The 27,071-nt window shown below is 37.7% G+C and overlaps 2 protein-coding genes across 3 annotated transcripts; one reads left to right on the top strand and one right to left on the bottom strand.

Annotated features, from left to right (window-relative positions):
* Positions 1 to 709: 709 nt before the first annotated feature.
* On the bottom strand, positions 710 to 16,243 carry LOC124283715. Its single transcript, XM_046719735.1, has 5 exons — positions 16,073 to 16,243; positions 11,214 to 11,295; positions 10,347 to 10,507; positions 9,321 to 9,449; positions 710 to 1,162 (listed from the first exon to the last, which is right to left on the bottom strand). The coding sequence occupies exons 1-5, from the start codon at positions 16,229 to 16,231 to the stop codon at positions 935 to 937; spliced, it is 759 nt and encodes a 252-aa protein (XP_046575691.1). The 5' UTR covers positions 16,232 to 16,243; the 3' UTR covers positions 710 to 934.
* Positions 16,244 to 16,307: 64 nt separating this feature from the next.
* On the top strand, positions 16,308 to 24,547 carry LOC124283713 (putative deoxyribonuclease TATDN3). 2 transcript variants are annotated; one of them, XM_046719733.1, is made up of 12 exons: positions 16,308 to 16,471; positions 16,791 to 16,823; positions 17,117 to 17,190; positions 17,731 to 17,776; positions 18,569 to 18,607; positions 20,097 to 20,159; positions 20,656 to 20,733; positions 21,471 to 21,502; positions 21,804 to 21,859; positions 23,165 to 23,277; positions 23,559 to 23,639; positions 24,377 to 24,547. In XM_046719733.1, the coding sequence occupies exons 1-12, from the start codon at positions 16,403 to 16,405 to the stop codon at positions 24,524 to 24,526; spliced, it is 834 nt and encodes a 277-aa protein (XP_046575689.1). In that variant the 5' UTR covers positions 16,308 to 16,402; the 3' UTR covers positions 24,527 to 24,547. The 2 variants fall into 2 exon arrangements, with proteins under 2 accessions (XP_046575689.1, XP_046575690.1); XM_046719734.1 differs by having other exon boundaries at positions 23,165 to 23,293.
* Positions 24,548 to 27,071: the final 2,524 nt, after the last annotated feature.

Raw genomic sequence — 27,071 nt, 5'->3', positions numbered from 1 at the left:
GACGTCGCCAACACACGTCGGCCCACACGTCCTAACCTGACCTCTTCCGTCCCGGACGTAATGCCCAGTCCTTCCATTTCCACTGTCCATGTATCCCACATAAAACGTGGCATGTCAGGTCTTTTCCAAATTGGGAATAGTTGGGTGGTTATCAACAATTATTTCCGTGAAGAAACTTAGCGAGTTCACGGCTTGCATTTTGGCAAGTCGATTGTCATACAGTAGGGGAGATCAATAATTCGCTTGAGAAAAATCAAATAATTGTACTTGCTCACAGTATAAACTGTATGCTTTATTTTTATGTATGCTATTTGTTACATATACAAGCATACTGGTTCCTGAAATATAGCATTTATGTTGTTGAAAATGTCTTATTTTGTTCATTACACAACCTGTCCCTCAACGGGACGATTCCAAGCGATTTCCAGGGAAAAGGCCCTTTATGCCTTGTGTTTTAAAGCTTCAGTCGTGTTAGAATGAAGATAAAGCTACTCTGTGTTCAATTTTGCAGTCTTTATCAGTTTAAGACCGCTTTTAAAAAACCTCACGCTAACGCTTTCGGTTTTCAAATTACATTTAGCGGTCTTAAATCAACGGTAAAGGACCGCAAAATTGAAAACAGAGTAGCTTTATCTTCTAAATCAATGTTAGCATTATTCCAGGACACCAGATATCACTAATATATAGTCAAGTTGAATAAGGCATTACAAAGAGCATCATAATTTTATTTCATATAAGAGTGAGTGAGTTTAGCTTTACGCCACACATTTCATATAAGAAAAAGGGATACTCTACTCTACTCTAAAGTCAAGCTTCATAAAGTGAGAAATTTTACAGGCATATGAAACAAATATATTTATCTCATATCACAAAAGATGGAGCTTGGCTCAACAAGACCTTGAGTTCAGTGTGAGAAAGGTCTACATGCCGATCACTACACCTCTACTACATAGTCTTGATGCTGCCTTGAACTTGGTGCCTCTGACAATACAGCACTAGAAGCTGCTGTTCCATTGAGCCTTGTGTTCAAAGGCGAGTTCAGACTGCTGCTAGCAATATTGCATCCACTGTCATATATGATCTTATCAGTTTTGGATGGTTGTTGAAGGATGCCCACAGCAGTGTGCAGCTTCTCAGCCTTCTCTACAGATGATGTCACAGTCTGGAACAAACGGCACATTGAGAATAAAACAGAAGTTGAGAGGAGTTAGAGAAGTGATTACGGGAAATATGCCAGAGTTGAAATAATGTTCATAGTGCCGAGCCTTGGTGAGGCGCTGAACATTAATTTAACGAGGCATATTTCCCGTAATCACTCGTACCAAGTTGGTTACTTTATTTATTACCCATAATGTAATTAAAAAAGAAGAACCACGAAATAAAAACCACCTGAAGACAGGACTTGTGACCTCAAACAGCTGATTCGTATTCATGCGCGTATTAAACTTCTACAGCGGTAATAAGACAAAGACTGACGTCATGGTGGCATCTGAGGCTGAGGATGAGTGGGCAGAGTGGTGGAGTTACAAGGGATTGACAACAATTTATTGATTGACTGATGTTGTTTCTCATTAATTGAAGAGTAACTGTTTATTGATTGAACATTTTTGTGCCCGGAATATTGTGCCTGGTTCTATGGCACGGACGCTGCGGCAGACTCACTTGTCACACTTTCAGGTAACATCTTTAGTCGGTATCTTGCTGCTTCTATTTCCCTGAATACTAGTTTTAAACTGATCAGCTCAAGAAGCAGAAGATTGGGAAATTATAGGTGGTAAATAAACTGTCATGGTGTCACTGGCTCTGTTGCACATAGCTATCTTAGCACTAACTTCGCAGCTTGACTCCTGAGAGTTTCTAGGACTTGAGTCCTGCCCCACAACGAAGCACATGTGACACATGTGGTCTCACCTTAGGCAAGTGAGTTTGTTCAAAATTGTCTCTGTTCACCCAGCAGGAAAATGGGTACCCGGTGGAAAAAGTCATATGACTATAACCTTCTAGCGCCTAACAGGCAGCTTGGGTTATCCGGGGTAATAATGTGCTGTGCCTTGATTGTTAGCGCTATGAGCATACCTAGTGTGGAGTTTGGCTATATAAATGGACACATTATTGATAATGTAATTTTTGGAGTAAAATTGATATTTTATACTTATCCTGACTCATGCTCTTTTTGCTTGTCTTCTTCTTCTTACGAACATAGTGGAACACTTGTATCTCCCTAATTGAAGCTCCCTTCAATTTAAAATCACTAATTAGTATTCACCACGAGTTACCTCCTTTCCACAAGCTGGCGGGGAGCGAGGGCCACCCTCACCCATGTGCCTCACTCTCTCCTCATATACTGAGCCCAACATTTGAATTTACAGGAAATCCAAAGTGTTATTTGGGAGGATGGGAGGGCTGACCTCATGAGTCAGGATAAGTATAAAATATCAATTTTACTCCAAAAATTACATATTTTTCCTTATCCTGACTCATGCTCTCTTTTGCTTGTAGCATCCTACTGAGCGGAGGAGGGAATATCTAATACTTTGGATTTTTAATAATTAGTGATTTGAACTGTGATGATTGTAATAACCCTATGGGAACTTCATAAAGGCACTGAACTGATGAATTCCTGCTGCTAACTTATCAGCTGCCATATAAAGGTTATTACCATGTACTTATTATGATAAAGTATATATAACATTAATACAATGCTTAAGACTAATAGACTTAAGCTTGTTAATATGCTAGTATAAACTCCTTAGAGTTTGTTAGCTAAAATACTTTAAGATATAACATAGTACTAAGCTTAAGATATGATTAAACTTAAGCTAATTATATAATAGCAAACTCTTTAGAGTTTGTTAGTTAATATACTTATATGATATAGATATAATGCTGAGCTTAAGATATGAATAAGCTTTAGCTACATATATAATAGCAAAAACTCTGTAGAGTTTGTTAGCTAATATATTTTTATAATATGAGTATAGTACTGTGCTTAAGCTATAATTAACTTAAGCTACATATATAATAGCCAAACTCTGTAGAGTTTGTTAGCTAATATATATTTATAATATTAGTATAGTACTGAGCTTAAGATATAATTAACTTAAGCTACATATATATAGCAAAACTCTGTAGGGTTTTGTTAGCTAATATATTTTTACAATATGAGTATAGTAGTGTGCTTAAGATATAATTAACTTAAGCTACATATATAATAACAAAACTCAATTAGAGTTTGTTAGCTAATATATTTTACAATATGAGTATAGTAGTGTGCTTAAGATATAATGAACTTAAGCTACATATATAATAGCAAAACTCCATAGAGTTTGTTAGCTAATATATTTTACAATATGAGTATAGTATTGTGCTTAAGATATTATTAACTTAAGCTACATATATAATAATAAAAACTCTGTAGAGTTTATTAGCTAATATGTTTATAGTGTAACCATAGTACTAAGCAAGATAAGATTAGACTTAAGCTAAATGTATATAGCAAAATAAACTCCTTAGAGTTTATTAACTAATATACTTTTATGTTAAAAACATAGTACTGAGCTTAAGTTATGATGAAACTTAAGCTATATATATATAATAACAAAACTCCGTGGGGTTTTGTTAGCTAATACTGCTATAATGTAAACATACTGCTTAAGATATGATGAAAACTTAAGCTAATTGTATAATAGCGAAAACAACCCTTTAGAGTTTGTTAGCTATGATATAAACCTAGTATTGAGCTTATGAAGGAAAACTTAAGCTACATATATAATAGCAAGAACTCCGTAGAGTTTGTTAGCTAATACATGTTATAATGTAACCATAAAGCTTAAAATATGATGAAACTTAAGCGAAATATATAATAGCAAAACCCTCTTTTAGAGTTTTGATAGCTAATATACCTATATGATATAAACATAGTACTGCGCTTAAGATATGAATAAGCTTAAGTTACATATATAATAGCTAAAACTCTGTAGAGTTTGTTAGCTAATACATGTTATAATATAACCATATTGCTTAGAAATATGATGATACTTAAGCCAAATAGCAAAAAACTCTTTAGAGTTTGTTAGCTAATCTACTTATATGATATAAACATAGTACTAAGCTTAAGATATGAATAAGCTTAAGCTACCTATATAATAGCAAAACTCCTTAGAGTTTGTTAGCCAATATATTTTAATAATATGAGTATAGTACTATGCTTAAGGTATAATTAGCTTAAGTTACCTATATAATAGTAAAACTCCGTAGAGGAGTTTGTTAGCTTAATTAACTTAAGCTATGTATAAAATAGCCAAAAACTCTGTAGAGTTTGTTAGCTAATGCATTTATCATGTAACCATAGTATTACTCTTAAGATATGAATAACTTAAGGTAAATATATATAATAACAAACTCTGTAGAGTTGTTAACTTATATATTGTATGATGTAATAATCATAGTACTGTGATGATAAAAGGAACTTAAGTAAATTATATATAGCATGAAGCTATTTAGTATTGTTATAAGATAAGTAAAAATCTGTTAGATTGACTTATCTTCTCCGAGAACTGTCAGCTGTTGTCACGAGGACCATGGGATCGAATTGGTGTATACCTGAGGGCGTCCTCGGTGGTGATATCTCTCAGATAATGGTTTGCAACCACCATATCAGTTTCCAGAAATAAACCCTCCATTATTTCAATCACATTTGTGTAGAACAATTGTAGAAGTTAAGCTATAATATCATGAGTATTAAGCTCATGGAGGGTGAATAGGTCCATCCATATGCCGTAGTATGACAGTTCTGATCCAAATGGAGATATAGTACATGAGACTTCACTCTCGTAAGTTGATGATAGAGGAAATAATCTGTTGCATTTTTCCTCCTGTTTGGTTTGGTGGAGATAAATTTACAGTGCTCTTGCTGGCCATCTTGATAGAATCATCGTATCATGGGGTCCAAGTATGTCATCCAGGCGTGTTCATAAACCTCACTTGTGAGGTGTTGGAACACTATATTCATATCCCAGGTTGGGCGTGAAATTTCCGTTTATTCTCCAAACAGAAGTTTAGTAGGTTTACTAACCATCTAGTTGTGTTAATTAAACTTGATGAAATTCAGCTGTAGTCTGAAGCTGTGGATTTAGATCCACTTGTATCTTTCGTCTAGGTAATTAAGCTCTGCGAAGTCCTTGGCGATGTAGGTGCACAACCAGGTGTGTCTGTCCTCGTTGAACTTTATGTAAAATCGCCTGACTGCCGATCCCTCGTCTTAACTTGACAGGGGAGGTCTCTAACTGAAGAAAGGCAGTCTAATCATGAATGTTCAGGTTAACTGGACTGTAATGAGGCTTGCTTTCGTTCACTGATATATAGTTGTCACTTGTGGCGTAAGTCTTGAACTGTGAATAGAGATGCGACCTCTGTGTAGGTCGTTGTCCCTCAGCGGTCCAATCAGAACAAGGCATTTTGATTCTGTATAATACCAGCTGTGATGTCACGGTGTAGCGGGAAAAAACCCACCTTGAATAAATTCTTGTAAATTAGTTGATATTAGCATAAGCGTCGGTCTTCACCGTAGCTTCGAAGTTATCCGAGTGACCACGTGTTTGAGGGTTAATGGTAACCTTGTGAAACCTCCGGCGAAATATCTGCGCTCTGTAATTTTATGCTGGGTAGGTTATTTTCCTGGTTGTCGTGAAAGTAATTTCAGTTTTGAATATAATTCCGACTTCCTTATATATAAGGGTATAAACAACTTGCAAGTTGTGAGCTTGTAGACTGTATACATGAATGTATCGTCATAATTGTAGAATTAGCGTTGAACTTGTTGTACATATTTCTTCTCAGAAACTTTGGCGATTAAGAGTTATACTTCGCTGTAACAAGGCTGCTGTTCAATTTCGATATTGAATTGTCTGCAGATATGCGTAATGGTCCATGTAGATATGTCGTATCGTCGTCGAGGATTGTATATTAGCAATTTATCACGGAATAGTTGATTTCTGTGAAGATCTATGAAATGTCGTTGACTAATAATACAGCGGCGTTCTGTGTTGTAAATAGCCTGAGCAATTATCTTGGCGTAGGCTTATAGGCGGCATCTGGCATACAGTTGATAATCAACTTATCGCGGCGTCTTGAAACGGACTGACGAGTAGCTATATATGGCGAGTGGCTGGTATATGGAAACCTTGGAGGAGACTTCCTCGGTGAGCGCCCGGAGACTTAGCGAAGTTCTCGAAGTATCCCTTCTAGATCTTCTGGGTGAAGTAGACTTGGAGCCACTTAGCCTTAGCGACCATCGCGAAGGTGTCGAATCAAAACCCGATTAGTATATATATATATATATAAATATATATATGGCGCTTGCCGTGAACAGCCTCTGTGTTTAACAGGATGTGGGATCGTGAAGCTTGCCTAAAATAGGGCGCATGGATCATCTTATCATATTCAGAAGTGGGTGTTCACGAAGTCTGGTGATAAGTGTCTAATTGATCGTTCTAGATCTATTTAGGCCAGCGAACATCGTCTGCGTCATGGATTCAACAGAACCAATATCACGATTGTAGTTCTTATACTTGATATCGATGATCAACTTGTCTATGGGTTGATCTTCTCCGGAGACTTGTGAGGAGGAGCGTTGATAGTTTGTGAAGCTCTTGTATAGTCCCTCGATGTCCTTCTAGATGATGATGATCTGGATTCAGGTGTCCTTGGCATGCCTTGCGAAGCTTCCTCTGCGTCGGTCGAGGAGGAGCGGCGATATGACCTTCGCGAAGGCTTCCGTGATGTCTGATGGTCGAGTCCACATCTAGGGATGAAACGCGCCAAGGTGATGATCTATCCTGCCTTAGCGAAGTCCTTGCGAAGGCTGTACATCTAGGTTCTTTCGCCTTAGCGAAGGCTGTACATCTAGGTCCTTTCGCCTCGCCGAAGGCCTTGCGAAGAGCTGTACATCTAGGTCGCCGTCAAGGTGGTCCGTGACTTCCTTGCAGCGAAGGTGACATCGTCCTGGCTGCTTTCGTTGGCGGGGGTGCCTCTGGGGTGCTGTCTACGTTGGAGCCTTCAGAAAAACTCGGACCCTGCTACCGCAGATATTGGTCCTCCATGATGTTCATAATTTGTATGCATCATGTCTTCTGGGATGGTCTGCGGCGAAGTGCGTCGGTGCTTTATCTGCGGTGTTAATGGAGGGGTCCACGGAAAATCGTCCGACATCAGTGTAGAGGCATCAGGCTGCATGGTGATCTCTGCTGATGTCGTTGTAGCTATCACCGGTCGTTTCTTGTGGCGTCGTGGGGATGATGATCAGCTGATCATCGTAGAGGTCAGGTCATCGGCTGGAACAATCTCGGTTGAGAAAGTCCTAGTAGACTTCGTTGATTTTCCCTCAGAGGTCGGCGCTGCCCTGGGTGTCGCGGCGTCTGCGTTGAGTGTTGGTAATGATGGGACCCTCAGGGCGATCATCGCATATCTGCGTTGGTACATCAGGCTGCATGCTGATCTGTGCGACATCGGTCAATCTTTGATGTACATCGGTATGATGACGGCTGATCATCATACAGGCCCAAAACCCGATGGGAGCGGTCTGGGTTGTTGAGATGTAGTAGAAAAACCCTCTAGTCTTCTGCTGCGGCGATGGGATGTCTGGGGAAGCAGGATGCTTCTTGGAGATGGCGGACTCGTCCCACACCTCTCCACCACTCTAGCGGAACACCACCGCGGGAGAGTCGGCCAACAGCAGTAGACTGGCGAGGGTTCGGTGTATCAGTCATACTAGACTCTGCATCGCGACCTATCTGCTGTCGTGCGTGCCAAGCGCCAAAGTAAATATTAATAAAAGGTAGAATTGGATAAATTAGTACCGCAAACTGCAATGTGAATATAATAAACATGGCCGTACATCATATTAAAGGCGGATCAGCAGCAGCATAAAAAGCGTAATCTGCAATAGTACAGAATTTTCATCAGCGTAATCCACTGAAACAAACCACGGCGTCCGTGACTAAACTGTAGAAAAGCGACTAAATATCAATATATAATGCGTTGAAGGATACTAGCTAAACCTCTATAGATGTCTATCACGAGGTAACTAACTAAATATAATTCAAAGGATATAGTGTGTCGGGAGACACAGAGCTCTCACGTCCAGCTCACTGGGCGAAGAAGGAAGAGTGAGGCACATGGGTAGAGGTGAAGCCCTCGTTCAGCAGCTTGTGGAAAGGAGGTAACTTCGTGGTGAATACTAATTAGTGATTTTAAATTGAAGGGCTTCAATTAGGGAGATACAAGTGTTCCACTATGTTAGCAAGAAGAAGAAGACAAGCAAAAAAGAGCATGAGTCAGGATAAGGGAAAAAAAGTAATATCACAGCAGGGGACACCAGAAATGGGCTTCACACATTATACCCATGTGGGGAATCAAATCTTCAGCGTGACGAGCGGACACTTTAACCATTAGGCTACCATATCATATAGGGTTTTTCAGTGTATTGTTTCCCATTTAGCCATCATAAGGTCTTATTCATCGATTAAGAAACACTGTGACAATCAAGGGAGATTATTTATCAATACTGTTGGACACATGGGCACGTATTCCAGACAGTTCTGCTGAGACATGACCTGTCCATTCCAATCAGGGATAGAAATACTTTAGTTTATAAGTGTGCCTTAGGGCACCAGGCAAATATTTTAAATGTGCCTTTCAGAAATCAAGTGTGCCCACATGTTTTTAGAATAAATGACTGTAACAGTGATGATGATCATTTAAAATTTATTGTTAGTAAACAACAAATGTAACCTGTTTTGTCTTATCACTGATAAGTCTTCTCTTTAAAATGGCTTTCTTAAGCTTCATTTGTTCTTTCCCAAGACTTTTAATAGCTGAGAATTTTGTGACAGGTAATTGTTCAACATATCTAACATACACAATTTCCTCTTCAATAACCTAACTATCAGTACTCCCATCACTCTTAATGGAAAAACAACCAGATTTCTTTACATCATCCATCATAATTCCATTGGGCGATATAGTCAAGAAATGTTTTTGCTTGTTTGTCATTTGCGTAAGTGTCTTGTTTTGGGGATTAAATGACTAAAGGTGAGTTATGTCTCTAAAAAATTAGGCGTGCCACAAGGGCACAGAGAACAGTTTTTATCCGTGCCATTTCAATATTTACCGTGCCATGGCACCCTAATATATGCAGTATTTCGAACCCTGCCAATGCTCAATCTTATAGTGTACGAATAGTTCACTTCATAATCTGGAAATCTCCTGTAATGTCCCCACTACCCCTTACAAGTAATGGATACATACAATAATCTACCCACCTTAGTAACTGCATCTAGCTGTGATGAAGCATTCTTCAGTTCAGCCTTAAGTTTTGGTTCTGCAAGCAGTGTTGGGTCTTCTTTAAGAGTAAAGGGTTGTCTCCCTTCATTTGTCACCTCTACCTTGGCCTGCAATGACAATATAGAGACAACATTGTGTGATTCCTTACATGTCCAATTCAACTAATTTTCCAGTCTAAGTAAACTTAGGCTCAGTATTATTTGTTAAACGGCTATACTGAGTCTAACAAACCCTAGAAGGTCGCGTTAGCTAACCTTTGAGCAACCCATGACCATCCAATCAAACGGGAGAGAACGGATTTAACCAAACAGACAAGGCTACTGTTTAGGGATAGGCGGGACTTACAAAATTTTCACTTCTCCGGTCGTTGACACTGATCTCTCAACAAACGAAAATCGCATAAAACACAGATATTTGACGTGGAGTATTTACGCTTAGGGGTTTCTGATGACATGGTTACCAGGAGGTTTATTTCCGCGAGATGACATCCTGGCATATTGACAAAAAACAGTATTTTCAGCGACTGTTTTCACTCTGTTGTGAATAATGGCATCCCCCATGTGTATGATCATTCGGAAGCGATAGTGCAGAAAATAGCATTCGGAATCGTTCGAGTACAAATGTTTTTCAGGTAAAAGTTCAAACGGTATGTGCAAATGTAACTTTCGCGATTTGGTAAGCTGTTCTCTGATTGGTCAATTCAAAAAGTTAGCTGACGCGACTTTCTACTAGGTTTGTTAGACTCAGTATAGTACTGTAACGAATACCTAATACTGAGCCTAAGTTCACTTAGACTGAATTTTCTATAATGCTCCTTGTTTACCTTTTATTCCTATCAAATGCAACTTAAATTATAAGCCTAAACAAATTGTAGAAGGGTTGGAAATAATATGTTTTAAACAGGACAATATTTACATTTACTTGTTAAACCACCCATCAAAATATACAGTACAAGGAGTTATTATTCAGATTAGAATAAAAAATACTAGTAAATTGGGACATACCAAGTAAAAGGCTTGTTTATTGACTATTTCATATGTTTCCTCTTCACAAAATCGAGGATGGAACTTCCGTTTCCTCGCTACACGGACAATAGCACTGTCAAAGTTGGGTACCAGTTCATTATTGATGTAATTTCTTTTGTCCACATCAACAGGTTCAAATTCTGAAAATTAAATTGTTGAAATTGATTATAGTACATTACTCAAAGGAAGTTAAAGAACACTCATTATTTCATGGGGCTAATCTGACATGGCGTGTTGGTACAGCAACACAGAGTTTCCAATGGTGGATGCTCTTTAGCTTGTTGTAAGTAGTACATGATCATGCTGTTTGTTTGATTATTTTGGCTATATCAAAGTAAATATTGGCAAATCAAATTAAGCAAATAACAAGGTCAAACATTAAAAATGCTTGCACATTCATCATGTAAAATTGTTCAGTTAATTTTTCTCTGGTTTTTGACACTTTACTGACTGACTGACTGAGTTTCGTTTTACGCCGCTTTTAGCAATATTCCAGCAACATCACAGCAGGGGACACCAGAAATGGGCTTTACAAATTGTACCCATGTGGGGATTCGGACCCGGGTCTTCGGCATGACGAGCCAACGCTTTAACCACTAGGCTACCCCACCGCCCCTTTTGACACTTTAAGGGATCTACAGGACATCACTGCTCACATTGACAGTGCAAGACATACCATTGTTCCGATGGACATTTATAGCAGGTTACTTTAGTCATGATGGCTGATGCTGTAGGTGTTCATAAAAGTACCAAGAAATCAGCTTTACAATGTTTCTCAATATGTTCAACTTTTCAACATTGAAATCGTTTGAGTAAATCTGTAGCATATAGTTCTGTGACATGTACCTGATGTTTCATTGTGGGTATCAGCAAGCGAACACTCTTCTCCATCTATAAGGATGTTCTGTTGTATAGCTGTTTCATAAATCTGGAACAGGCATTATATCTGATCATGAATTCTTTTTCATTGGATGAACAATACAACACGTATAAAAACAGTCAGTGTTTAAAATATAGCCCGTCCCACCGTCCTTGACAGTCTATTTTTGTCTATTAAATAAGTAAGGCCATCCTTTGGTCGGGGGAAATATTTGAAAAACAAGTGTTTGCCACTGATATGGCAATGTCCCCCACCGCTAAAGAATGGAATATCTTTATTTATTACTTTTAATTTTTTGGTCACATACAAGATGCCTGAAATGACTGGTGTCTGCATAATCACCCAATGTAGGCCGTCAACATAATTGAAAACATTGGGTGTAATGTTTTATGAGATATCGCGTTTAAATAAGTTTGAAAAGCGGTCAAAGTGTTGTGATGACCTTGGAGATAGGTCAAGGTCACCCAAATAAACTGGTGTATGCGTAATCCCCAGTGGTGACCTTGAAGATAAGGTCAAGGTCATCAAAAATATACTGTGGTATGCCTAATGCCCCAATGTAGGCTGTCACCAAATTTAAAGATTTTGGGTACAACAGTCCATGAGATGTCGCGTTAACAAGAGTTTGAAAAGTGGTCAAAGTCGTTGTGACCTTGAAAATAAGTAAGAACAAGGTCACCCAAATCGACTGGTGTCTGCGTAATCCCCCAATGTTGGTGGTCACTAAACTTGAAGACATTGGGTACAACAGTTCATGAGATATCGCATTAATAAGAGCTTGAAAAGTGGTCAAAGTGTCGTCGTGACCTTGAAAATAAGTTCATGAGATATCTCGTTAACAAGAATCTGGACGTACGTATGTACTGAACTGTGCCATGAAATAGAACAATGTCATCCGCGAACAGCAGAATAAACAGTTCAATAAAATCTAAATCGATACACCTCTGATTATCAGCAGACAAATATTCAACTAGATCATTGATAAAAATGGAGAACAAAAATGGAGATAGTTGACATCCTTGGCGTACTCCATACATGCAATCAAAGAAAGAGGTATAACCTGTTTTAAGTGAGACACATGACTTTACATTTTGGTACATATTTTTAAGCAAAGAGAACGTCTTTCCTTTCACATTTCCAAGCCACAGCTTGTGAAGTAAACTATTTCTGTCAACAGAATCGAACGCAGCCTTTAAATCAACAAAAGCACGGTATAGCCGTCCCTTATATAGTGATAAGTATTTATTAACGACTGTATGAAGAATAAAAATATTATCAGCTGTTTGGAAACCATGTCTAAAACCAGCTTGCTCTGGGGTGAAAAATTCTTCTTGCTGAGCCCATGCATACAACCTGCTATTAATGACTTTAGCAAATATCTTTCCTGAAACTTCCCAAAGTGTAATCGGTCTATAGTTAGAAGGTATATCTACACTGCCCTCTTTATGCAGAAGAATAATAACACCTAGAGTCCAGGCTGACGGGTATACCCCTGCAGATAGTATGGCATTAAACAGAAACTGCAACATTTGGAAGCAACTGATTGGAGCATTTTTGAAGAACTCTATACTTATCCCACTAAAACCCGGCGCTTTACCTGACTGCATACTCTCTACAGCATCGACAACTTCCTGCATGGATATTTTCCTATCAAGATATTCCTGGTCTACAGTAGGGGTAATGAGATCAACACCAATAGAATCTATAAACGTTTGAACTAGTTCATAAAACTCTGCCTCAACATTTGATGTGCAAACACCTCTAAACAACGTTTCAAAATAATCAACCCACTCGGAAGCTTTAATCTTGTTAAATTTAAAGGCACGTTTCTGGTTAACGATTGCCCAGAATGATTTATTATCCCTCGTACACAATGCTTTATTTAGTTTTTCAACATACTCTTGAAACTGACAAGACATTTTCGATGAACAAAACTGCTGATAAAACTTCCACGCATCGATGTGCCGTTGTTTATCACTGAAACTGCTACTTGCATGAAATGCACGGAGAAAACGACGAGCCTCACAACAAGCTTCAATGCATTCTCTATCAAACCAGTTACCTCCCCTGGTATCACCACATTCACCTGAAGTGACAACCTTCTTACAATACTCAGCACACGACTGCATTATAGAATGAAACAAACTCTAGGCTTGGGATATTTCACCATGATCCACCAATGAGTAGAACAGATTAATATCTTCAGGACTAACTTTGTCCCAATTTCCAACATAAATATCATTTCTATTAGTATCATTTTTCAAAACGAACTTAACCTTAGGAACAATATTATCTTCACAAGTGACAGGGTTGAAACTCTCAGTGCTAACAGAAAAAGAATAAACTATAGGTAGATGAGAAGATTCCACTTCATCAGCAATATCAAAACTGTTAAACAGTTCAAAGGCATTTTCTGTACAAAGAACATAATCTACAGTACTTTGTCCATTATTTGCAAAGCACGTAATTTTGCCAATACCCTTATCGTTAAACAAACGTCCATTACAAATGATAAGTCCTGTAGTTTTACAAAAAGTCAAAAGTTGATGTACACGTTTGTTGATTACACGATCCTGGGATACACGTGGCTCAATCCCATCATCAGATTGGTAGTTTATGTCCTCATCAATTGGTAAATAGGTGGGGTCATTGTGAATTATGATATTGGAATACACATCACTACCAGTTCGTCCATTAAAGTCTCCTTGGAGAATAATTTGACAGTCAGAATCCTTTGATCGAAAATTTGTAATATTATCTTCCAGAATAGTGAATATTGGTTCATTAGCAAAATCACTCAAGTTCACAGGTGAAAACTATACAACAGCATAATATAAAACGTGCAATGAACGGTGGCTGTGTATCTTTAACCACATTATATCTGTACAACAACTGTTTTATAAGGTTACACATTTTGAAATCTCTGTGCTAATAAATGTTAAAATTCCACCTGACTACCGAATAGCGCGATCAGATTTAGTCCTAACCTGACTATATTGGACATAGCCAGGAAGAGTGAATGTGTCCTCTTCACCAGCCCATGTTTCAACCAGTGAAACGAAAAAAAAATAAATTAGTAAACGGTAGTTGGAACTTTCGTCTTAGTCCTTCGATATTCCAATATAACACACTGAAACTTGTTTTTGAGTCACATGGGCCTTGGCCACGCCCCTATTTCTTACTGGATTGTCGTGTTGTATATCCTCCACGTTTCCAGTGTTTGAAAGTTTCCACATGTTGAATGTCATCACCTGAACTATTGAGTTTGTATAGCTGGTCATCGATCTGTAATTTGTCAAACTTCAATATGGCGAATTTATCCTCTGATATGGGCTTGTCCATAAATGGTTTCAGTTTTTTACGTGTAAGCCGAACTTTCTCACTATAGTCTTGTGATATACGGATAGGAGAGTCCTTTAAACACTTTGATGCTTGCAGGATAATCATTTTCTGTCTAAAGTCCTTCAACGTTACAAAAATAGGCCGGGTTCCAGGGGATTTAGACGGAAGACGTTTCACACGTTCGATGTTAAAGAATATAAGGTTGTTCTGTCGTGAGGTATTTTCCAACATATCAACCTTCGTGAGCAGACTATCAACTGTATTACGTAGTTCAACATTCTCTGTGGTAACTTCGTTCATGGTATGTTCAATGGCGTTGATTCGGTTCTTAAGTTTTGTGAAGTTTTCGTTTATCTCGATCCGCATCTCTTTTATTTATTTCATTACCTCTGAAACGCAGAAATCTCCCTCTAATGTGGTTTGTTTCTTCATTGGGCCAGGATTCTGCTCAACGTCATTAGAAAGTAGTAACAGCAACGTGAGGAACAAACAACTTTTCAAAAGAGCACTCGCACATCTTGGCACCTGCAGCACGCGAACACGCATGGCTGTCTTGTGTCGTGACTTCTTCATCAGTAGCGTGATAAAAACTGGTTGAAAACAACCAATTCGGCATTGAAAAGTCTCAAAATCGCAACCGATATTGTTGACACACAATACCTTGAGTTAACTGTGACCTTCAAGTTTTGAACGTTGTTGTCTACTTAATAACTTTCAACATTTCATCAGAGCTCTGCAGCACACGTCCTGACTCAACAACCACTAAGTGTCGCTCTCAGCAAAGGATAAATGTTAAGAGTTATCTACCTTAACCCGAAAACAATGACCACCAGGGATCGAAGATACATGGGACATCTGAGAAGTGAGAGCCACAGTCGGCAGCTTGAGCCATTTCCAGTGTTTTATAAGCTGAGCCTGGTAAACTGCATGTATTGTTGTCCAAATTCAACTATTTATTGCACAACCCATGGCATTATCACAATTATCGTCAGATCATTTTTTGGGATGTCATAGTTTTCGGATGCCAGTGCTCACTCTGGCTGTAATGAGGGGTGTTACATCACACATACATTGGGAACTCATGAATCAATGAATGATGCCTTGTGTTTAGGATAAAGATCTTTTATAAATAGGTGAGAAGTTTTATAACTGTTCATGTGATAGTCGAGACGACAACAACAGATCTTTTTTAAGTGTCCGAAAACCCAAGACACAAAGCTGCATAATTATTAGGTCTACCATATTCACATTTTTAACTTCTAATAGTCACAGAATTTTAGGAAAGGTCCACAACCGTCAAGTATCGAACTCCATATCTCCCCTGTTCAAAATACTGAAAATGACAGTGGGGTGTACGTGTGGCATTATATATGTGCAGTATGTTAGGAACAAACTTTCAACAAATAGTATTGTTGCCTGAAATCAGATGTACAGATTTTTGACAGTTCAGTTTCGTAATGTCACACTATAATAGATATCTGACCTCTCGAAACCGCAATCTGCATCGTTCTTTGTCTTCTTCAGAAGCATCAGGGTTTCCTGATACGATATTTTCAATGTGCTCGTTTATTGCGGTAACGATAGAGGAGACTGTGCGTTTACTTCTACATTCGATTTTAACATTTTCGGCAGATTCGGCCATTTTAAATCGTGCGCGCCTAGATTTGCGCATGCGCAAAAACATCGATAAAGGAAGATAACTCTAAATTTGTTTATAACCCAAACGGGAGCTGCTGATGTACCGTTGCACGTACAAGTTGCAATATCATAAGAATATTTACTGTCGTATCATGTGAACGGAGGCGAGAATAAAATGGATACCAAAAACTTTGACTGTTATGTTGATGTACATAGTCATTTGACGGATGAAGTATTTACAGAGGTTATGCTATATCATGTATTGTTTCTTGGCACTTATAAAAATAAATTGCAATCTTCAATATGTCAGAAACTGTACAGAGTGCTGCTGTTACCAATTCTTAAAAATCAAGGATATTTTTCATTTGTCAACATTATTTGATTTTCTGAAGTAAACGATGTGAATATAATCGATTTGAAGTATGTACATTGAATAGAGACTATTATTGCTTAATTTCTTGTCAAGACTTTTTACAGTAAACTATGTTGAAATGTTTGAAGATAAAGCCCTTGTTAAATCTGTTTCTAATACTGATTGTTGTTTTATGATACATTTTTTCCAGGACATTGAACAAGTTATATCAGAAGCAAAAAAGGTAAATACCATTACACTATATGCTCATGGTTGATCATTGACAAATGAATACAAGAGAAGATACACTTTATTCATTTATAGGTTTATTTCATTAGTAGGTTTAATCCATTTGGTTCAAATACTTCTTTGTTTATATTGTGTATGTCAAGCAAGCAGTTATACCCAGACAATGTGTCAGTTTCACACTTGTTACAATTAAATTACATTGTTTAAATCCAGGTTGCAAGTCAACAGACTGTGGGATAACATGATTATTTAAATGGAATTCATTATCTCTGGTTACAATGGTCACAGGTTGGAGTGGCAGCATCCCTAGTTGTTGCAGAGAATGAAGACCAGTATGATAAAGTTCTTAGTCTTGCAGACAGGTAAGATTAGCTCCATTGAAAGTGTCACAAATGAATTAGAAATTAAGGATTTGTATAAGGCTTTACTGCTCTGATTGGGAACATATTTTTTTTATTTTATCCCTTGTACACTGAAATCTAAAGAAAGGAAAAATCACTTGTACAGTACCAGTTTGTTTTATTCATTTTAACACAATGTGTGAATATTAACTACAATAGAAGACAATGTGTAATATTTATAGAAACCTGTCAAAGAATCAACCTGATGAGGGGTTAGTAATATACAAATCAAATATCTTGTTTTAAGGGATAACTGGTAAATTCTTATGGGCTAAAATGGACTTTATGAATACAAGATTTTAGTATTTGTTATCAAGCAAAAAATAATGAATCTATCTTACATGTTCAATGTTTATGATTTATAAAGTTCAGTATGATACTACTGCAATACATTTAGATGTTGCATTATATAACATTAGGACAGCTTATGTACAGGACTGTGCACCAGTAGGAAGATTACAGCACTTGCAGGAACAAAGTGTATTGTTTTAACATTTTCAGATTTCCAGACTTTGTGCTACCATGTCTTGGAGTCCACCCTGTTCAGGCAAGGCTAAGTTTTCATGTTTCATAGTTTGCAAATTTAAGAACTAGCAAAAACTCATTTCTAGAATTTCAATTTTCCAGAGATATTCTTTGTTATATATCTCATCAGGTCGACCTCAGTGATGATAAAATTATTGTACTTGAATATTGGTCATTTCTGAAGTAATTATTCTCCATCAGTAACACATAAGGGTCATCCTTCAAGATATATATTAGTGGCTCAATAATTGAGTCAAGGGGCCCTTTGTAAGTAAAGTGACCTGTTTCAACTACAACCATACCAATGGATTCATTCAACTGACCATTTCTGGTGTCCTCCACCGTGATATTGCTGGAATATTGCTAAAAGCAGGGTAAGACCATACTCACTCATTCATTCAACTGACTAGTTAGTTCTACGGGCCGGTGGGGTAGCCTAATGGTTAAAGCGTTGGCTTGTCACGCCGAAGACCCGGGTTCGAATCCCCACATGGGCACAATGTGTGAAGCCCATTTCTGGTGTCCCCCGCCGTGATGTTGCTGGAATATTTGCTAAAAGCGGCGTAAAACCAAACTCAGTCAGTCAGTCAGTTAGTTCTACAGTGACGCACAGGGCAAAGTTACAGAAATGTACAGCTTTAATGAATCAATATTTCTGGCAAAAAGTTATGTTGTATCTTTGTCATAACGATAACTGCTGGATGTAACTAAGAAATAACCTACTGTTCCCCACTCCATGTCAAGTTCTTGTAGAATGCCACATTTACTAGACTTGTACCTTGTATGTGTTAAATATACCTATATCTTCACACAGGGAGATCCAACCCAGGAGAGACGAAGTGCCAATATGCAGGTAATACTGAAGATCATCTCTTCTGCTAGACTAACGCTTTGTCTCTGAATATATCTCATTTTTATAGTAATGAACAAGCCCATTTAAATTAAAAAGGAGCCCCAGGGAGACCAGGGAAATTCAGAACCTGAACCTGGGGAAATCTAGACTTGCTTTATGTAGGGCTCTATCACTGCAGAGAGGGCTTGGCAGTAGGGAAAATAATGTGGTTCAGGGACCTGAACCTGAGGAAATCTAGACTTGCTATATTTAGGGCTTTGGCACTGTAGATAGGGCTTGGCAGTAGGGAAAATAATGTGGTTCAGGGACTGTGAGACAGACTACTCTTCTGCTACCTCCTCTGAGATTACAGGTACCACAAGTGTGAAAAGAAGCTGTGCATTTTGTGATTGGAAATTTATGTTCTGTAAATGTGAAACTTTGTATTAAAAATAACATGTAATGAGTAAAATGGAGTGTTATGCAATTACTTTAGCCGATGACCTATAGGATTCCCATATTTGTAATTGGGTGTCAGAGGGTATGTAGGCTTGATCTATTTTCAGAACCACCACATGTGTACAGGGATATAATTTGCATGTATCATTATCGGATAAATATTTTGAAAACATTACTTCTATAGTATAAGTACATAAAACAAAAACCCATTTGGGCCTAGTTTGATATTTTTTACATAACCCCCAAAGGATGTCAGGTTTCTCAAAAAGCACTACAGTTGCAGCGAAGACATTTAAGGATATCAGTTTAGAAATTTTACAACATAATCAAAACCTAATATGTTCTTTTGTGTTTACTGAAATATGGTAGGGTTCATTTTTGAGGGGGCGATGGGGTAGCCTAGTGGGTAAGGCGTTTCGCTCGTCACTCCATAGACCCGGGTTTGATTCCTCACATGGGTAAAATGTGTGAAGCCCATTTCTGGTGTCCCCCGGCGTGATATTGCTGGAATATTGCTAAAAGCGGCGTAAAATCAAACTCACTCACTCATTTTTATGAGCAGCTCACAAACCATTTTCATGAAACTTCTTTGAGAGGCATATAAAGTTGGAGTGCTAAGGAAGTGTAAGAATATATGGATGAACAACTTAACATCTGTATTACGATTGGAGCAAGGTTTCGGTGTAGTACTGACATCGTTATCAAGGAAATGATATACAGAATATGGATATGAAAACTTTGAATACCGTTCAGGAGAATGTTGAACCAGAGACCATATAATATATCTTAAACAATGATGATGTTTCCTTAAGGCAACAACTTCAATTGAAAACATAGCATGTTTTTGCTGCCCAACTTTTCATATATTTTCATTTTCATTTTGTAAATGAATTATGCTAGAATAGACTGGTGCCTATGGTTTTCACAGAAATATGACATTTACAGTTGTATTCTTGTAAGTATGGCATGGAATGTGGATAAGTGTCTTGATGAAGATTTCATACAAGTCTTGGAGCCCATGTTTCTGTGATGTAATACAATTTGTTACCAGGATATCACCAATACAGAGGCTTCGGTCGACAAACATCATGGCAGACTGGGCGCTGTTGGAGAGGTGAGGAATGTGGTAACACTATACAGTAGAAAGAACTGCTTTCACAAATGTCCAAATATCATGACACGGAGTCCTTACAAAAAACTTTGTTTATGTGCAGTTGAAATGTCAGGGGCGGATACAGCTTTTTGAGAAAGGGGGAGTGCGCACTATTGAGAAAAGGAGGGGTGCACACTTCATTTTCACCCGAGTTTCAATGGTCATTTAACAAACATTCAGAGCAAAAGGGGGGGTGCGCACCCCTGCACCCGCCCTCTGGATCCGCCTATGAATGTGTACTTGTATCATGTGTATTGCTATGTGTCTGTCTTTAGTAACTTTAGTGCAAGAGTCTATAAAGCCACTTTTGGATTATATTCAGTTTGATATGATGTTTTGAGTACATGGCCATAATGGAAGAGTATTTTTGAGAGTGTAATTTATGGGGCAAATTTGATCTTACAACTTACAGTGTTCAACTTTCAGATTAATATCCAGTTATGTCAATTTCCTTCAGGTGGGGCTTGACTTTACTCCCCGATTCTGTGGAGAGGAGGGTGACAAAGAGATGCAGAAACTGGTGTTGGCTAGACAGGTGAGTAGGGGATGCTGCTGGCACTATCTGGACACTTGATTTGTTACCTTGGTAACATATCGGAGGATATTAGTGGTGTGACGATTCATCGATATGCATCGATCCATGGGCTGCCAATACAGTGAATCGATACAAAGTTTTACATTGTCGTATATCCCGATACGATACTTCAAATGGGCCACGATACATCGATGTTTAACTTTCAATATTGCCGAATCACGATATCTGTCAAGAAAAAAGACTTACTTTGTTGGATGATAAAACTATATGCTTACTTAATTTCCCTTCATAAGTAAACATTTTCTCGGAAATTCTTGCATCAAGAACTGCGTCAGACAGAGCTCTCGCATGTTATTAACATTCACAAACTCTGTTTATAAACATAATTATCTTGTTTCCGAATAGAAACATTGAAAAACGCTGGCGGAATTTGACGAAATACTTTAAAATGGTTTTGTTTTGATTTTAAGGTGTTTTATAGTTGGTGTTAGAATTAAAAATTTAATATCGTGATACATATCATATCGCCACGTTTGTATCGGGATTCATATCGTATCGCAGCCTCAGTGCACAATACTTTGGCAATATATCATCGTGACTAAAATGTTAGTATCCTGATGTATCGTATCGCAGGTTGTATGCCAATACCAGCACTAGAGGATATGAACTGTTCTTGTTTATCATTGTTTCCATCATGTTTTGTCAGATAATAAGATATGTATCATATGTCTTTTCAGGTGGAAATTGCTCAGAAGTATGATCTTCCGTTGTAAGTAATACAAGACAATAGCTTTCAGATTTCTGTAGAATGATACATGCCTCTGATTAATATTGCTGATTCTGAGAGAACTTACGAGATGGACAACAAGCTCTGAAAGAAACATTGCCAAAAGAAATATTGAAAATACAAACTATCTGTTCTTCACTTGTCCTTTAAATACATGATCATTTGTTTTCTCTGAATATATCACTTTCCAAATATGGAAGTTATTATTTTTTGTCTATTAAAATTTTACAATATTCAATATAGCTGAATTTGCTATGTTCTGAATTATTGTATCTGTTTTCAGAAATGTGCACTCAAGATCAGCTGGCAGACCAACCATAGCATTACTCAAGGAATTAGGTAGGTTTATGGTGTCCAAGTCTGTAATAGATAAACCAGCAGTTGATGGCATTAGACATAACCCTTGACATCATTGCATGAGGACATGTAATCACTTAATCACATCAAGGCTGTCATCCAACAGGTATTTTCAAATAGAAAACATATAGTATAACTGTTTGCTATGAACTTAGATATCCTGTTTGCAGAATTTGAGTACTGTAATCGTAGTTATTTTTCGCGTGGGATTAATTTTCGCGCTTTTAGCACAAAATGATTGTGCGTCAATAATCATACTAAGCGAAATATTCATGGTCAAGTCATGACCAATACTCAAGTAGGAACAACATGCAATTTGTTTATTCTCTCAGATAACAACATCCAAACAATATATAGAGGAATAGAGGCATATACTAGTAATAGTGATCACAATCAGCAAATGTTTGTTATCAGTTTGTCAGTTAATTGATAGCTGATTACATGTACTTGTAATCACAAAATGAACGAAGCCTACTTACATCAGTCACAAATCACAATGTTGACACAAGTATAATCCCACATCTCTCTGATTGTTTTAGTAAACACGATTCAATTATGGCGGCTAGCTTTGATCACTGCATGTCTATGGGTTGTGAAAACTTTGTGATGGATACATCACTCAGGCGTTTGAAATGCGCGAAAAAACTACTGAGTTAATAGGTCTTTAGTGAACTTTCCGCAAAAATTGCACCCCGTGAAAATATATACGATTACAGTATTTGACTGTGCTATAACGCAGACAGAATACCTTTGACAGTATTATATCTGGGAACAGTTGTTAGGATAATAGTCCCTACCTTTCATTCTTGCAAGTTTACCTTGATGTCCCGACAAATAACTCACTCTCTTCCCTCTGCGCTTTGGGCATGCACTAGTGTGTGGATTATAGCGCATAACAAATGGCCATTATTATTATTATTTATTAATAAATTCTCTTACACAATCATGGAAATAGTAGTTGTTGTATCTTTGGTTTGTTTTTTAGATAATATACAAAAATGAATGGTGATAAAGATTTAAACTTTATCCAAAGATTGTAGAATTTAGCAGCATTTTGCTCTTGAATAAGGGTTTTATTCTCATACTAATAATATATACTTGTACTTTCCAATCCTTCAAAGCAGTTGTATGGGAACACTAAGATTATGACAGCATCTGGGTCGGTCCTGAATTTAAGGGCAGTTCATAATCTTCTTCCAAGCACTTGAATAACTCACAGTATTATTTTATATCTCATTATGTGGTTCCTCAGTGACCGTAAAATACATGTATGTCTTGCATGATCAGGTGCCACTAAGGTGTTGATGCACGCGTTTGACGGGAAACCCTCAGTGGGCATGGAGGGGGTCAAGGCTGGCTTCTACTTCTCCGTTCCCCCCTCTGTGACTAGGACAGATGATGTGAGTCCAGAAACAAGTTATGAAGCTCTTTTATTAATTACTCATTCTTTATTACCCACATGTTTAAAAAGTGGGAAAAGTAATTGATCCATACATTCAGTGTTAATTTTGTTAGATAATGTCTCTGTCTGTTCTTGTGTATTTTTCATTGTCTTTTCACCACAATAAGAGCCCATCCTTGCCATAGGGTGTCAGTGATGATACACATCAAACTTAGGTCGAAATATAGTTGTGAAAAGTTTAACACACAACCACAATATTATATCCATTTGTGTTGTCAGAGAGAGAAGTTTGTGCGACAGATTCCCATAGAACACCTTCTCCTCGAGACAGATTCCCCTGCCCTGGCCCCTGTCAAACAGGTAACTGTGTATTTGTACATGGCAAGTTATGTGGGGAGGAAATTTTGGTTGAGGTCAGGATTATTTTTTTTAATGTTTAGGTGCTAAATTGTTTTTAAAAAAAATAAACATATTTTGGATTACACTTTAAATTGCCAGCACATTTCCATTTTTGTGAAAGCTGCAGTGGCTGAGTCTGATAGATGGCTGACTGTGTGCTGGTGATTTGGTACCTCACTCTGAGAGAGTGAGTTCAAATCCTGGATGGGGCACAACCCCAAAAGGTACTACTAGAATCTGTACTTAACAGAGAAAGTGTAATCCACAGGCGGATCCAGAGGGGGGGAGGGGGTGTGCACCCCCTCTTTTGTCCTGAAAGTTTATTAAATGACCATTGAAACTCTCGTGAAAATGAAGTGTGCACCCCTCCTTTCTCAATAGTGTGCACACCCCCCTTTCTCAAAAAGCTGTATCCGGCCCTGGTGTAATCCCACACATAACACATGTTAAATTTGACCTCTTTCTAAAAAGGTGTTGATATTGGTAAAGGTGTTGATATTGGTAACTTTGTCTTCTTGCGACGTCTTGAATGTGTTTTTACTCTTTGCATTGCAAAGACATATGAGAGTTGGTTTCTTGATGAGGGAGAATTATGTTTACATTCCATAGTGATACCAGCTGTCATCCTTTATTGGTATCCCTTTATAATACATCCAGACAGGGAATTCTGTACTAAAGCATTGTTCTCTTCATGTCAGACACGCAACAGCCCGTCCAATATTGTCCTGTCCTGTGAGTATATCGCTAAAGTAAAAAAGATGGACCCATCTGATGTGAGGAAGATTACAACACAGAATGCTGTTAAACTGTTTCCAAAACTTGCAAGCTTCCTTGTAAAAAGACTGTAAATAAATACATGTGAAAAATGATATTTAGTCCCTCTTCTGTCCTTAGTCTGTTGCTCTTTCAGGAATGCTGAGATTTCAATCATCATGGTGAGAGAATTGTATGGCTTATCCTTTCATTATCCCTTTCTCAGCCTGTAATCTATCAATGCAAGCATGTTGTTTGTATATATGATGTGAGTCCTAGGTCACAAATCAGTTGAAGTGAAGAATGTTGGTCTTGCATGGGTGACTGTCTGGCAGCTTCACTCCTGCAAGTTTCTAGGTCTTCAGTCCTGTCCCAAAACGAAGCTTGTATGACACATGTGGTTCACCTTAGGCAAGTGAGTTCGTTCAAAATTGCCTCTGATCACCCAGCAGTGAACGGGTACCCAGTGTGACAGGTCACATGACTATAATTATTATCATCACCACAGAGATCATTTTTATTCCCCTGAAATTAGAAGTTATTTCTATATTCTTCATGTATTCACTTGCATACCAAGACAACAAAAGCAAATTTGTGAAACAATCTTTATTGTTTACAGCTATGTGCACACAAAAGTGATTCAAAACAAGCATGTTTGTAAATGTATAGATCACTTGAAAAACAACAACTGAATAATACTGTTGGTCATGAGATTAAGAATGCATTATATTCCATGTACCCCATGCAAGTTTGTAAGCAAACCATTAATACTGATGCACAGCGATCAATCTGAAAGACTATATCGTATTTATATTCCCTAACATTGAATCAACAATTGACTATAGTCAGGACTTGATTGAATACTGATTGAACATGAAACAATAACAACATAATCAGCAGGCTGTGAATACTGTAGTATAATACTGTACTGATACACTGAAATACAGTGCCACTATTAGACTGTGGTCACTTCCTATAACCATCTTTACAGGTTTGCTTCAGGATAAAGACGTGCCTGTAATCACATGATTTGGAGACTCCCATTGACTTTAGGTTGCTGCTTTTTTCTAAATTATTAAATAATCTACAGTATTCTACCCATCTTGCAAAACACAATACATGTACACACAAAACCACACAAAACTAACCCCAGCAGACACATGCACAGAAACCAAACATCCAATCTCATTAACATCTGACCTAAATACTGGTTACGAATACACAAAGTCTTAAGTAGCCCCAGCAACCACTAGAGGTCAATTTGATGAACCTCACAACTGACTGTTGTGAAAAAAATCCCATTGTTTGTACAAATCTTAATATACATGTAATTATGATTAGACACTAACTCAACAGTCCATCAGCAAAACAGTTATAGCATTGAACGCATTTAGGAAAAGATTACCGGGTACATTAACAAAATATGTTCTTAATAATACTTTGCTGAAACGGTCTAGTACACAAAATGTTACCAATTACTTTTCAAATGGACATTCACACATTATGTACAAAAATATGTATGGATAAACCTAAAGACTGTATGATCATACATGGCTGGATAAAATCAAAGGCAACATATTCAAAATGTAAATAAACGCTATCAATTTATGAACACAGAATTATGCAACAGTATGAAGTTAAAATTAAGACCAAGTCTCAGTGTGGTTGATATTCATAAATTATGTATGAACATGTTATTGAAAAGAAACTTTTGATTTAGTGGTGATACACTGTTGTTTCTGTACATGCTTCATCGGAAAACAATAAACAACTTTAAGCTACCAAGTGTACCCTCATCGTTGAAAGAGAAACATGACTTGGGTGTTGAGGGATCTGTGGTTTGAATGTTACATATCACCTGGGCATATGTAAGAAATATTGTGTCAATTAACAGTTGAATAGGAACATTGTATATCTTACTTTTAGCTACATCATTCATTAACATGGTGTAAAAGAGAACATAGAGCACAGATTATCAGCATCTGTAGGAATTCCACAAAAACAAATAGTTGAAGCATAGTTCGGAGACATCAGGATACGAAAGATGAAATATTGATGCTGGATTTGCTTAAATCTTCAGCTGGCCATTGTCTGTAATATAAAACAAAACAGTACATGGTAATTTCTAAAAAAATATAAATAACAGACTGGGGTCCTGTCCGCTTATCTAGACTTGCCTCTTTCGAACCCACACCCCTCAGAGTCAAGCACCTAGTCGTGGTGTCTGGCCGCGTTAGGCAGCTCGCTTTGCACCCTGACTCTGGAGGTGTGGGTTCAAAACCCGGATGGGACTCAACCCAACAAAAGTACAAGAATCTGTACTTTAATAAGAAAGTGTAATCCCAAATATAACATATGTTACATTTGTCCACTTTCTAAATGGCATTATGTAATCATTTACGGGATCTCTGGTCAGTGAAGCACAGAGGTCAGTTCTGTTCTTCTGTTTTTTCAGACTGAGAACTAAACTCTACTGTAAAGTTCATGTTATCAGTGACATTGTCTGTCATTATAGTATCATGGGCCTATGCATCTTACTTAACAAAAGGGAAAGACTTAATTTCTTATTAGTTCACCAATTTCTAGATATAGAAATTCAAGTCACATAATATAGCATGCTAATCCTTATGTCTTCTCTGA

The sequence above is a fragment of the Haliotis rubra genome, unplaced genomic scaffold (assembly GCF_003918875.1).
Source record: "Haliotis rubra isolate DU_JTF1 unplaced genomic scaffold, ASM391887v1 Scf32, whole genome shotgun sequence".
Taxonomy (NCBI): Eukaryota; Metazoa; Mollusca; class Gastropoda; order Lepetellida; family Haliotidae; genus Haliotis; species Haliotis rubra.
The sequence above is the reverse complement of the archived record's forward strand: the minus strand, read 5'-3'. Positions and strand labels throughout refer to the sequence as shown.

What these genes read in the sequence shown, in the direction of transcription:
- LOC124283715 (XM_046719735.1), bottom strand. Translation starts at nt 16,231, where the DNA reads ATGGCCGAATCTGCCGAAAATGTTAAAATCGAATGTAGAAGTAAACGC. An exon ending in TACCCACAATGAAACATCAG is followed by an intron (nt 10,508 to 11,213) that starts GTACATGTCACA and finishes TTTAATTTTCAG; the next exon opens with AATTTGAACCTGTTGATGTG. An exon ending in AGCTAGATGCAGTTACTAAG is followed by an intron (nt 1,163 to 9,320) that starts GTGGGTAGATTA and finishes CGTTTGTTCCAG; the next exon opens with ACTGTGACATCATCTGTAGA.
- LOC124283713 (XM_046719733.1), top strand. Translation starts at nt 16,403, where the DNA reads ATGGATACCAAAAACTTTGACTGTTATGTTGATGTACATAGTCATTTG. An exon ending in TTATATCAGAAGCAAAAAAG is followed by an intron (nt 16,824 to 17,116) that starts GTAAATACCATT and finishes CAATGGTCACAG; the next exon opens with GTTGGAGTGGCAGCATCCCT. An exon ending in GACGAAGTGCCAATATGCAG is followed by an intron (nt 18,608 to 20,096) that starts GTAATACTGAAG and finishes ATTTGTTACCAG; the next exon opens with GATATCACCAATACAGAGGC.